Raw genomic sequence first — 13,865 nt, forward strand, 5'->3', positions numbered from 1 at the left:
TTTATCAACTTTGGAGTTTGCAACTTTGCATCAACTTTATTATGTAATGTCATTTTATTTTATGGTGGGTAACCCATCACCCACCCGACCAAACCCGCCGTAGTGTGGGTCGGGTGAAAACCGACCCATTGTGATGTTGGGTCGGTTGCGGGTGACAACTTCTGTTACCTGCCATCAGTGGGTTGGGTGATGAGTGAGACCAAAACCGACCCATGTGCAGCCCTAACCTTGTCACGTAAAACGATATACATGTGACCCATGCACTCTCCAAAGTACTCTGAGCCATGGCGTTTGTTGTAGTACTTGTTGAGCATTATTGAAGTAAAATAAAGTAGTGGCTTCCGTTGTATTGTCAATCCAATTCAAAGAAAACAGCACTACAGCTGAAGGGTTTAAATCAAGCTCAACATGTCCACAGAGTCTCCATGAACCCGTTTCCGAATACTTATAATGAGTGGGTTTTATGCAGAGTGCTCCAAAGAAATACAATTTCTTAGTTGAGTGATTACCATGATCAAAATTGAATGTTCCTTGGAATGGTGGAGGTGGTGGAGGAATGGTAGTCAAAGTTTGACCCACAAGGAAAGATGAGAGTCTCCATTTGATTTAATATCAATATAATATTATAAAAGGTGTGGAAAATGAAACTCAGGTCAAACTAGTGCAACTTGATAGGTCTGGCCTGAGATTCAGTCACAAGTCTTCTTCTTCTACATCCAACTACATCCAAGGGAAAGGAAACAGAAATAGAGGATTTTCCAGAGACAGGCAGATGGGTGTTCAAAAATGCATTAATGGGTTACTGTTGATTCACTTTCTGTTCATGGTGATTATGACTCCACTGATTGATATAGGTTATATACTCACATGGTATGCTAATAATGAAAATGGCGACGCCCCTTTGAGTTTTAAGATACCTCATTTTGCAGTTTTTTTCATCTTGTTTGAGCACCTCCTAGTGTGGCCTCTCTGTATTGCCAATTTCTATGGGATCTTCAAAGGTAAATCATGGGTGAAAAAAACTTGCTTGATCTATGGTGTCGGTGCTACCACAGCCATGGTATGCTACTCAACTTATATGTCCTTTCTTCATTAGAACACAAAATTTAGCATGTAATCTCCACTGCAGTTACTAATTATGTGCTTTCTTATCTTTTTTGCAGGCTGCAATTCTTTCAGAAATGATTAGGTCTTCAGGGGCATCTTCTACACTATCCAGCATTTACTTGCCTTTCCTGGGTTTTGCTCTAATTTCAACCCTTAATGGTCTAGTTCCGCATTGTTAATGTCTTGTAAACCTCTTGCCATGAAATAAGAAGAAAAAAAATGGAGGTTAGATGTGGAACTACAAATCCACTGGTAAATCTTATCTTATGATTTTCAACACCAATTTTTTTTTCCACCAGTTTGATTTTTGAAACTGAGTTCTACTACTCTAGTATTGAAGTATGGTCAATCCAGCAAATCAAGTTTGAAACAAATATTTGTATTCACAGAACACCAACAACAAATGCAGTAAAAAAGCTTTAACGTCCCAGATTCTGTCGGTACATTTTTTCGTTTTTTTTACTAGAATCTGAACAGCATTTATCAGCTAAATGTAACTTTTAACACTTGATCATCATATTACAGAGAAGTTAATGACATTACGTTTGATTTGAATTTCTTCTTCCAAATCAAAACATCCAGACGACCTACCTGCACCTTTTAATTACAATTCACTTTTATGTAAATGGTTGTATTTCCAAGCACTATTCCTACCTAAAATTTAAAACCGGAATGGATGGCAACAACTCCCCCAACAAGATTTTCGTATTCAACCTTTTGAAACCCAGCATCTGCAATCATTCTTGCAAACATTTCCTGCGCTCAACAAAAATTCCAAGGGACACGCGTCAGAAAATTATTTATGATCCAAGAGAAACAAATCCACTACTCGTTCTGTTATTAATTTGCACTCTCTGATGAGGCTTTGACCAAGCCATTCCCTCTTTATTTATTCACCAAATTTAATTCAGTATAAACAGTCCATTTACACTTCCATCTATTATTATCGAAGGCAAACAATCTAACTGAAGTTTCGGAATCAAATTTCCCGCTATCATTGAACAATTTCTATATAACTAACCCAAAACTTGTGTAACAGGTGTGCATTTACTCGTAGTGCTACTAACATGGCGAACACCATGTCTTAACATCTGTATATCGTGGGGAACACATGAAACAAATTGAAATAGATGTTTATGACTGCTTATATTAGATAGAAACTGTGTATTCACCTGGCGAGGAAACTTGCGGATGCTCTCAATTAAGTACTGGTAAGATTCTCCGTCACCAGCAACTAACTCTCTTACGGCCGGAATTACTGAGAATGAGTAATAGTCGTACCTGCGTTGGCAAAAAAAAAGTGACGACAAATAAAAAACAAATGGCTTAACAACGACCGATAATCTTCAGCAGAGAGGGGTCAGGATATTATTAACAGGTGCATCTTGTGCACCAATGATCGTGAATATGTGAATCATCTTATGACTGGTGGGATTACTTTATCAAAAGTTTGCAGCTCTTTTTGGGTGCTGAGTAACAAAGGTTCAGGGTACAACAATACGGGAAAGTGGAAAGAAGAAGAAGTTATCACAAAGAAATCTGATTTCGGAGCTGCTTTCTTTTCATCACTCGTTGATGCATATGGTCCAAAAGAAATGATAGGATCTTTTCAAACAAGAAAAATAACACAAATTAAATTGTTTCGTCAATCAAATCGACCATCTAGTACTGGTAACTGGCTGCTAAATATGGATATCGTTCAAGCATATTCTACAGACTCAGTAATTTTAACTGGAAACTGGAAAGGAATTTTGGATTTCAGTTGGTAGTTTTGTGGGGTTTACTTTAGTGTCTGTGTGTGTTTGTCATGCTGCCTTCCCTTCATTCTTTGAAGAAAACCTTATCCTTTCATAATGGGCTGTAACTTGTAAGCACTCTACCTGTGTTTTCTTTTGCTTACTAGAAGTGTAGAATCAGATCTTTCCCCTCCCAAAAGTGAAAAAAAGGGAGACTAATCCAGTATAAAATTGAAGAAACGTACACGGAAATATGCCCTAAAGTTATTAAGATATACACTTACTAACGCTATTTTTAAGTAAGCTTAGTGTAAGTGACTTTTCCGCTATATTTTAGCTAAAGGATAGCTTTGTCAGAGGTTTTACATAGCATATTCATGGAACACTTTCTCTTCACTTGAATACACTATCAAAAAGGTATACATCTAGTTATGAGTTATCATATTTTATACTGTGTTTAATTTACAGGTAATCCGACACTTACAAGTTTTTAAAGATGGGGACATCCACGTGACTCAACTCAAGACATAGAAATCTACCTCCTGGTTTCAGTACCCTGAAAAACAATAAAGCAAAATTCACCAGTATTAGTACAACACTAAAGGACAAAGAAGATGAGCAGTACTCTTCTTAAAAAACAAAAACTGAAGTTTCACAAGATAACCAAAAATGAAATTCAAATATTCAATGGTGATATTCGATTTATCAAAACCCAGGACCAATTCCCAAGAAACTGTGGTGTTTTAACCACCAAGGCTACTGATTAATGGATGAAACATGGTATTCTTCTCAAAGAGGGAGTTTTTGTCCCCTCATTAACCTGTGACAGTGCAGGATTAACTGCAACACTGACAGCCATAAGAACTACGAATTCGCCCCCCCAAACAGGTAACAGAACACAACAAGAAAGAAATCAGATTATATACTACAAACTTAGATCAGGTTGCAAATGAATTAGGTCTCACGCCTACCTGTAAGCTTCCGAAAGGGCTTTCTCTATGTGTGTAACATTTCTAATTCCAAAGGCAATTGTATAACCATCCATCGTACCATCTCCAAATTTCAAGGCTTCTGCATCACCTCTACCCACATAAGGGAACGATTGTCTCCAAGGCCTACAGATATTAAAAGAACTACAATTGTAAGTAAGTAAAGAGCATACTGCTATATGATGAAAAATTAGGACAACTGCAAAAATGACAAAGTCATTCGTGTTCTTCACCTCTCTCGGCAGCACGCTTTTTACCAACACTTAACATATTAGGGTTGATGTCGCATACATTAATCAGAGTATCGGCATCAAGAGTACCATGCGTGATTCTACGACTGACGCTATTAATGGAGTCATAAATCCTGAAAGCAACATCCCCTGAAAATTTACAAAAAATATATAGAATGTAAGATCATGCATATAAATGATTAATCCATGCAAAAGATATAAAAAAGATGTGTATACTGATTTTATAATAATATTAATGACTTCTATTTTCTTCTTGTAACATAACAATTTGAGGTAAAGCTTCACAATCCACTAATTGTCATTCTATTCATCTAACACAAATGTTTACTAAGAATTTTTTTTTTTAATGCGCTGCAGAGTCTTATAATAACAGATCCTCGAGACCTTATTAGTATTTGAATAGCCTAGGATAATGAAAAATTTGTTACAAATAACAATGATGCTCAAAGTAAGCTAATCTGTCCCACCAGCGACATTAAGATACTTCATTCTAGGAATCGGATGAAGCTTGGAAACCAACCTGACAAAGTAGATTTGAGAAATAAAAATCAGGAGATGAATGGGGACTGTTGGTAAGATTGATACCAAAACTGTTTAATGTACAACTCTATTGAAAAACAAACCTGTCTTTCCACAATCTATGTAAACCAGCACTCATCAAATCGTTCATGAGATCATAGCTTGAAGCAACACTACTGAATACATTACCAACCAATTTGCTTTTTTCGTCTTCTGGTACTTGCTTAAATCCTGCAAAGACCAACCAAATCTAAAGCTTAACTATATGTCACAACATCAGCATAATCTTCCAGACATCTTATCTAGCATGTCCACGGCAAACTACATATAGACTAGGTCACTATGCCCAACGGTCTGTTTTGGCTTACTTGAAAAGATTGCTCCCGAGTCCCGATCGTAATAATCTCGAGATAGCTGAACAACTGAACTTAATTCTCAGTCGATTCAAAGTTCAAGCATATGATTATGTAATACCCGCATTACCTAGTTTCCTGTATCCCAAGTATTTTAACAAAAACTATGACAGTAGCTGAAATATCTTTGAGCTGTATAAAGACTAAATGCAGGGAACTTAAGTTTCTAGAGTGAAACATTTATTGGAGAGCAAATATTAATCGCGCCTCACGTTTTTGAGCAATAGGCCCTTCTTTTGTTTTCAGAATCTTGTTTACTAGATAATAAGCTCTGTTAACAGTGATCCAGTAGTCTAAAAATTCTAACTGAAACTGGACATTCAACAATAGATGACATATGTAAGTTTCCGCTAGCTTCAGCAGAAGCACATGCAAAAGTTCAAATTTTAGCCGAACCAAATAAGATACTAATCATGGAATTTTAAAAGAGAAATTCAAGACCCACCAAAGCTGGTAGCATGAGAATGGAGAAGCGAAGTTCGAGTTAGCAAGCCCGAGAGTTTACTTCCCAAGTTTTTAGAGCATGTTCTCAATGCCATTTCTGTCAAAAACCAACACGCTTTAGAACTGCGTTAAAACATTATACATTTGTGTTGATGAATTAAGAGAAAACTAGCCTTAGGCGCATGCATGCACGAAAAATACAAAAGAAAAAAAAAACCAAAGGAGCTAATTTTCCAAAGAAAATTGTGGGAGAAAATAGACAAATTAATGTCAATCGAAGTATTCATCATCAAAATACCCGAACTCAAATATTGCACTTTTTACCATGCTTTTGGAAAATATTGCACTTAGCCTCTTCACACATTATAGGAACTAAAAGTGTTTCCTTATGCAATGCCTGAGCCGATATATTGCACATCCCTCTGAAGGATCTCAAGTGGCTAATTTAACTCATTTGTCTGTTAGGTATTTATACAAACACTTAGACTGTACTATTGGAAACTAAAGTTGCGAATTCATTGTAACAATTCGTAACCATTGGAGAAGGTTAAAGCTTAAAGGTACAAGTGAGTGATTGAATCAAGGTTGAAATTACCTATCTGAAGTTTTGACGGAGAGTTTGCTCTTTAGAAACCCCAAATTTGTGAATCCGAATCAGGTGAACTGAGTTTTGAAGAACGAAATTGGGGAAGAATTTAAAGTGGAACCCCCTAACGCTGGAAACGAAAATCAGCCGAACTAATTGGTTTTCTCAAACCAGAACCGAAAACAATCACGGTGTGAGGTCATCCGTCGGCAACTTTTTAGCGGAAATGGTCGTCGGATTCAAAGAGGAGCAAGCTATTCCGAGCTCACCGAGAAGCTCAGGTCTGCCTCAACTGACTTGGAGAAAGCCGGAGGTCAGATTGGACTCAAAGCCGTAAGTGGTCATAATGCTGCACTCTTATAGTCACACGCCAGATTAATTCCTCCGGACCTGCCAACTTCAGAAACTTTAATGTGGGTTTGTCCGCAGAATTCATGATTCCGAGGAATTTAAATTATCACGAGATTCATATAAAGTTTGGTAACTCAATTAAAATTCTTAGGATCCGTAAAATTATCTTGTTTTAAATTTCATATATTGTTTTGCATTACCTTAAGAATTTGAAAATCGTATTATATGAGGTTTAGAGTTTAAAAACAAAAAAAAAAATTAGGTCCATAAATCTCTTGTTAAGTTTCCAAGCAAATTTGGGGAGGGAGGGGGGACTCCATACGGAGGAATTGCTGGAGAACTAATTTCCGTGGGGAATGTGATTCTAGGGATTTGGTTAGCCAAAAGCCCAAAACTAGCCGGACGAACCATAAGCTTACCCATTTATATTAAACACTTTAGACTTTAATTTTGAGTCACAACCTTAGGTTATAATGTGATCAAATATGTCTTAGAGATGTTTTAGAGAGTTATTCAAATGCCAATTACCTCATAGAAATAATTTTAATGCATTTGAAAATATTCAACTAGGTAAGTACGTGTGTCGGGTACCTGTATTACTTCCAGTTCGTGAATCAGTTTTGCCAATGTATATATACCGGATATGTATAGGGGAAAAAACAGTTCAGTCCAAAACCGCACAAAAAAGAACAGATTAGTCCACTCCGATCCAACTAGGAACAGATTAGTCTAAAAAATGTGTAAAGACGCTGCTATCCTTCGCACGTTTTTAATAAAGCACACGTGCAGCGAATGGATACAATTTTGTAACTGACACCATAAACGTAGTTGTGACACGTAGCTTGGAAAAAAAAACTGAATTAAACGGCGTAACGGACAAATCATTTATTCCTTCTTTTTCTTTTGAAGACTGAATAGCAGAAGAAAAAAATCAAAACAACTCATACCTCAACATTTTGAACCCTAGAAAATTTTCAATTCACAGAAACTTTCAATCAAAAACTCTAACATCTTACTAATCAAAACAACTAGATGGTTGAACAATCAGTAACATCATGTTGAAAGGAAAAAAAGTAGTTTCAAAGAAAAACGCACCACCAACAGTGGAAGATTCAACATCAACTGAAGAAGAAATTCCATCAGTTGCGGTAGAAGAAATTCAAAAATCAACATCACCAAGAACGAACGAGATCAAAGTCAGCATTAAAAGATTCAACACCAATTTCATCCCCAACTCCATCAGTTGCTGCAGAAGAGATTCGGAAATCAACAGGACAAAAAACGAGATTGAAGAGATCATTAGAAGATTCAACATCAATTTCAGTACCAGAAACTTCAAAAACATCACCAGCTAAGAAGAAATCAAAGCCTTCAAATCCTCCAAAACCTCCAAAGTCTTCAAAGCCTTCAACATCTGTTATCTCAAAAAAAAAAGGTAACAATTCAAGTCTAGTTCTGTCTATTTTTGAGAAATTTTTATTCAATTTCTTGTACATGTGTATAGATCTGTACACCGCCATGTTGTTGCAGTGATTCATGTCTAGTTCTATCTTGTTTTTGAGCAATTTTATGGGAATTGTTGTTGGTGTGTATAGATCTGTACACCGCCATGTTGTTGCAGTGATTCATTTCCAGTTCTATCTGTTTTTTAGCAATTTTTATTGGAATTGTTGCTGGTGTGTACATACTAGTACACCACAATGTTGTTGCAGTGATTCATGTCATGTTCTGTCTATTTTTAAGATGTTTCTGTAGCAGTGTAATGGTTTGTACACCAGCATGTTATTTCAAATTCATATGGCCTAATGTGTGTGTTGTGCCGTCACTTGTGTTTACCGTTGTACACACCTTTGCACCAGCATGCTATTTCACCTTCATATAGCCTGTTGTGTGTGTTGTCAACCTGTTGTGCCGTAACTTGTGTTTACTGGTGTACATATCTTTGCACCAACATGCTATTTCATATTCATATGGACTAATGTGTATGTTCTCAACATATTATCCCATCGTTTTTGGTGCCGGTGTACACATCTTTGCACCAGCATGCTATTTCACCTTTATTTTGCCTATTGTGTGTGTTTTAAAGATGCTTTTGATAGATTTCTGTATGAGTGTAAATATTTGTACACGCACATTGATTTATGGCATGTTGTGTGGGAACAAATGTTGCTTTAGTTAGTTTTCTGTAGGAGTGTACACAGCTATACACCTGTATGATATGGTCCTATTTATGCGTACAGTGATATGATTTGTACTTTTATGAGTATAATGAATATATTATTCTTCTTGGTTCATTTTCGTAGATACCAACAAACCATATAGGTCAAGTTTCCATGCCTTCAGTGACTTTGTGAATAGAAACCTTGAGGAAGATGAAACAAAAAGAGGAGAAAAAGTATGGTTCACCAATTATCAACTAGAGAAGCAAAAACAAGGACCATTCTGGCCTGTTGTAGATATCTTTGTCCACAAAAAAGCAGACCGGAAAGATGAGAAACATACAAGTAAAAAGAGAGATGATATATAGACTAAGAACCCAAACTCAATTCTGAAAATTGTGAGACAGTACCGCCATGAAATTTGTGACTCAGGGGGACATTATTTCATGTTTGATACTACCAAGAAGAACAAGCAAGTGGAAGTAAAGAGTGAACCTGAGGATTTGTTTCTATTTTATGGGATTAAGATGGTGCCAATGGAAGTTGAAAAAGGGGAAGATGTAAAAACTGCAGATGAAAATAAATACGGTTCGCTGATAAACAGATTGACTCTTAAGAAACGAACTGAGATGGGAAAAAAAGATGTGGAAGAGGAAATCGTACGTATCATGAAGCTAAAACCAAAGTCGAAAATGGAGATTGAAAGAAATGCTGAAGACCTAGTGGTGTTGTTTACTATGTACTTGTGTATGACGGTCTTTTTTACCCAGGCAAACGGAAGTATGATTAGCAAGAACCAGTTTGCACACTATTTTGAGTCTTTGGATAGGATGAAAAGAACTTGCTGGCCAGTTCATATACATGAGTATCTCATGGCGAGCATTAAGAAACATCAGGATTCACCACTTAAAGTTAATGGTTGTGTGCTTTATCTGTAGGTGAGCTCACAGTTGTACACCTGATATATCCATTCACCATTTTAAATAATTCTGTTCATTGTGTTTGTTCCTTTCTCTTACATTTCCAACTATTCACCTATTTTTAACAGTATTTTGAAATATTCTGTAACAAATTCTGTAACAAGTTTAGTATAAATAAGACTCTAATATCTCCATAAGTTCTGTGGAAGATATTCACCAAATCAATATTCTAACTTGAACATCTTCAACTTCACACCTATCACCAACATCGAAAGGGTGCATCACGAATAAGAAGATGATAGCTTCAAATACCATCTTGCAGGTATTGTCAAACATGAATGCCACCAAAAGAAGTTGAGAACTGATAAGGACAAGGAACTTAGTGGTTGCTATCTAAGGTATGAGAAGCCCGATGATCACTATAAGGATGCCCACGACAACATTCACCATAGTTTGGAGTGTTTTTACGGCGGTTTTTGTGTCGTCCAAAGTCAAGGCAAGGGCTCTTCTCTCTCTGAAAGCATTAACCTGAAAAATAATATTTTGATAAACATTTTTTTTTTGTGAAACACGTTAATGAAAAACAATTTTTTTTTGGATAAAAGATTAAGAGAATCTAAAAATTTAATATTATATGAAGAGGTCTTTGTACGACAGTTTTCAGCCTATTATGCGTGGTTTTAAGAAAACCAATGTAAGTTCAAAAGAAATTCTATTAAAAAACCCTTGTACCAAATTTTGAATAAAACGTTTTGCGTGATATATCTTTTCCTTTTCGTTGCAACAATATTTATATTTTCTTTTCTTTATGAGTAAATCTTAGTGAAATGTGATTTTTGAACCACATAAAAATAGTCTCACTCACATGAAATGAGGCCAGCCCTTCATAAGCAAGCATAGGGACTATTATAGGGTGGATTAGGCCCCATCCCATCTAATTGTTTTAGACAACTCCAAAACCACGGTTCACAAAGAATATTTTTTTTTTGTTTTTCTTTTTCATGAGGTTTATACCTTAAATCTCATTTTGTTTTTATTTTTCTTTTATGAAGATTCTCGTAATGAGTTTAGTTTAAAAGTTAAAATAAAAATAAAAACAATGAAATAGTTGTTGTATACATCCACTAGTTAAGTAATAATAATTGAGGAACAAAGAGAAAAGGAATGTTACCACCCAATTTTTCATCGATTTCTTACTGATTTTATCTGTTTCAATTGCTCCTTCAAATTGACTCATAGTCTTTTCGGCTTCCTCGTCCTTCATGAAACGCATTATATTCTCGAGGTGGATAAATCTATTATTAAAGAATAATAAGAAATCAAATAAAAACAAAACAATAAGAAGTCATTAGGTAATAATATCAGTGACTTGAATTCAAAATTTATGTGTAGTAGCATCTTTACCAATCACACATAAATAAAAAGAAACGTCAAATTCTTTACCAATAAAACAAACAAAAAGAAAAGCTCTTTTGCACACTAATCAAACCATTAGCCAAAACGTACAGTATATAAAAGCATGACATTTCATATGTGACTGGTGCATATATACTAGCCTCATGTTCTACACCATCTTTTTTTTTTTAAAAGTGTAGTGATCCACTATGCTTAGGTAAAGAATGAACTCGTAAAAGATCACTCACTTGGAATAGGGCTTAGCCACATTGTTGAATATCTTAGTTGCTGCAGACTTGGCTTCCGATTCGCTTCTGATTGTCGTTGCTGACTCGCCTTCATTACACGAGTCCCCATCTATGTGCTCATCGACTGTAGTTATTACACCATGACGAATTATATTCATCAACCTCTTCATTTTCCAAGCTGATATATTTTTCTGATTCAGTTTGTGCAATTCATCAATGGTAATACCCTCCTCTAATTTCTTACTCGTAGTATTTTGGCCTGAAGCAGGTTTACCACTTTTAACGTTAGGACTAGTATTTTGAATTATCCTCCCACTCTTCTTCATAATTATTGGTGTCGTCCGCAAAGCTGTTTCCCTAAGATCAGCTGGCATAGTACACCCTGCCATCTGAAGATTCTCAACTTCAACCTTGACTTGTTCCTCTTCTTCCTGGTTCCGATGAATCTCAATCACCGGCGGACCGGATAATGTCTCAATCACATACTGGGTAAACAAAGAATCTTGAATCCGATCAAAGTAAGTGGTTACATGAAAAGATGAAGCCAAAACCTTAACGATAAGAGTCTTCACCAGCCATAACAATGTACCCACTAACAAAAGGATCAAACACTTGGTTACGTAAAACGGTATTCGGGTTCTATCCTTAATTACTTCTTTAGCAACTTTTTTATCTAACAAGTAACTCCAGGCTATTAAAACCATGCCTAACCATAGACAATTCTGAACTGCTTTTCTTAACCCATAAACAAAATACAAAACCCTTTTCCTCAAAATGAAATTTCTCTCAACAAAGAAAACAACGATTCTGATTCCCCAACCAGAAAGTAATCTCCCACAGATCAAAACAAGTAGTATTAACTCCCATTTCCATAAATGAAGTGCCCATGGTGTCATCTTCCTAAGTGGTTGAATAGTAAGTGAACACACAAATGCACTCAATATTAATATTAGAACAACCCACTGGAAAATAACCAAAGTAGTAAAAGACTTTGAGGATTTCTTGTACTCATCTGGTATATCTTCATATTTTTCAGCAAAAGAATCTTCATCACTATCTTCATCATTTGCTGACGATTTACGGCCTCCTGCTATAAACCCAGATCTTAGTTGCACTGATTTTGCTGTTACTCTCCCTGATTTCATTATATCCGCTGGTGGATCCATTAATCTTGATTTCACTGTCTTAGACCTCAAAAAAGTAGTTGAGTTCTTCTTAGATGAATCATTTGAGTTCCTCTTAAATGAATCATTTGAAGTCCTCTTAAAAGAATCATTTGAAGCACGTCTTACAAATTCATCTGTACCTCCTCCTCCTCCTCCAAATTGAGGAGACTCACTATTCTGATTTCTAATTTGCTGTGGTGGCTGTAAATTTTATTGATTGCTGTTGGTAATTTTCATGATCAATAGACATTCCTTTACTACTTCTTCTTCTAACAGGCTGCGGAGGAATGATTTGTGGAGCTGTTTTGATTAATGCAGGAAAATTACTTTTTGGTGGTAGTGGTGGTAAACTTGAGTTGTTTTTATGCTCATTAACAAGTTCATCCATCTCCAAATCCATATCTAATGAAACTTCACCAGAAGCTCTCTGTAGATTTAAGAACTGATCAATCAGTTTTAATGATGGATCATCTCTCAATCTCTCTGAGTATTGTTGCTGTTCTTTACCAGTTCCCTGTTATCTTTCTCAAGTATATGGGTTGCTGTTTCTCTAGTGGAGAAGAATGCTTGTTTTTACCTGGAGATTTTTTTAATGACTGTTTTAGTGAGTCCATTAAAACAAAGATATTATAGAAATGCAAGTTGATAATGTTTGTTTGTCCAAATGATAGATTTTGTTTATATGGAGTCATACTAACTTTTTTCTTTTATGTCGATCGAAAAACTACTGGTATCCAAATTAACACCACATAAATATAAGTCTTTTTTTTTTTGATCAGATAAATATAAGTCTTTTTTGGCCCCTCTACGAAGCTTGTCGCTATTATATCTTCCTAAAATGTCATCTTTCCTAGTGCTGCAGTAGTAATCTCCTCAAGGGTTTTTATTTTCTGATGATCGAAGTTTTCTTTCCAGGTACAAAATTAGGGCAGCAAAGTGAGCAGAAAAGCAAGCGTTATGGCTTCTGCTTCTTGCGTTCAGCTTGCTGCGATCCGTCAACAGCAAAACCACCTTTAGGAAACCCAAACATATGTTGTCATTACCAGCAACGTACGTACATGTCAATCTCACGTCACCTCTCAGGGCTTCTTGCTCTTTCCCTAAAACCCTGTTAATCACCGGCCAGAAACATAAACTCCAATTTCTTTCACCTAAAACCCTACAAAGCCCTTTCACATCTTCAGCAACAACTACATCAAAGAGTAGTACAATCTGTATCAACATTATCATGTGAGAATACTAGTAATTCAGAAAATACTCCAAAAATTCCAGCTACAGAGATACATGTATTCTAGTATTTGTATACATCAACCCATTCTCAAGCCGTCTAAATCTACTCTCCATTCCCAGTTTTAAAGATTGCTTTGAGTCCTATCATGCCATTGTTAGGATTCTATCAATCAATACCCACTCTTGGTTTAATCGCGCGCGTTTCTTGTTTTATTTATTATTATTTATTGGTTATGTAAGATGCAAGAATTCTACTAAGTTGAAGTACTCTTTAGTTATGGATTGCGCGGTTGCTATTGCAGCTTTAGTTCGCCCGTTTTTGGTGAATACGAATCCTTTGGCGGAGGAGCA

The 13,865-nt window shown here is 36.0% G+C and overlaps 2 protein-coding genes and 1 pseudogene across 3 annotated transcripts; 1 reads left to right on the forward strand and 2 right to left on the reverse strand.

Annotated features, from left to right (window-relative positions):
- Positions 1-454: 454 nt before the first annotated feature.
- On the forward strand, positions 455-1,405 carry LOC113287064. Its single transcript, XM_026535725.1, has 2 exons — positions 455-1,060; positions 1,164-1,405. Exons 1-2 carry the CDS (start codon positions 773-775, stop codon positions 1,284-1,286), a joined length of 411 nt encoding a protein of 136 aa, XP_026391510.1. The 5' UTR covers positions 455-772; the 3' UTR covers positions 1,287-1,405.
- A 106-nt stretch (positions 1,406-1,511) lies between these two features.
- LOC113287063 lies at positions 1,512-6,407 on the reverse strand (annotated as a pseudogene).
- Positions 6,408-9,499: 3,092 nt separating this feature from the next.
- Positions 9,500-12,855, reverse strand: LOC113287065 (mechanosensitive ion channel protein 6-like). Of its 2 annotated transcripts, none has more exons than XM_026535726.1 (3): positions 11,119-12,855; positions 10,647-10,770; positions 9,500-10,003 (listed from the first exon to the last, which is right to left on the reverse strand). In XM_026535726.1, the coding sequence occupies exons 1-3, from the start codon at positions 12,282-12,284 to the stop codon at positions 9,869-9,871; spliced, it is 1,425 nt and encodes a 474-aa protein (XP_026391511.1). In that variant the 5' UTR covers positions 12,285-12,855; the 3' UTR covers positions 9,500-9,868. The 2 variants fall into 2 exon arrangements, with proteins under 2 accessions (XP_026391511.1, XP_026391512.1); XM_026535727.1 differs by having other exon boundaries at positions 9,906-10,003; positions 10,673-10,770.
- Between the last annotated feature and the right edge of the window lie 1,010 nt (positions 12,856-13,865).

Source organism: Papaver somniferum, chromosome 6, assembly GCF_003573695.1.
Source record: "Papaver somniferum cultivar HN1 chromosome 6, ASM357369v1, whole genome shotgun sequence".
In the NCBI taxonomy this organism is placed as follows: Eukaryota; Viridiplantae; Streptophyta; class Magnoliopsida; order Ranunculales; family Papaveraceae; genus Papaver; species Papaver somniferum.

Coding starts and splice junctions, on each gene's coding strand:
- LOC113287064 (XM_026535725.1), top strand. CDS start 773: ATGGGTGTTCAAAAATGCATTAATGGGTTACTGTTGATTCACTTTCTG. Junction 1,061..1,163: donor TCGGTGCTACCACAGCCATG/GTATGCTACTCA, acceptor TCTTTTTTGCAG/GCTGCAATTCTTTCAGAAAT.
- LOC113287065 (XM_026535726.1), bottom strand. CDS start 12,284: ATGGATCCACCAGCGGATATAATGAAATCAGGGAGAGTAACAGCAAAA. Junction 10,771..11,118: donor GTGGCTAAGCCCTATTCCAA/GTGAGTGATCTT, acceptor CTTTAATAATAG/ATTTATCCACCTCGAGAATA. Junction 10,004..10,646: donor AATCGATGAAAAATTGGGTG/GTAACATTCCTT, acceptor ATTATTTTTCAG/GTTAATGCTTTCAGAGAGAG.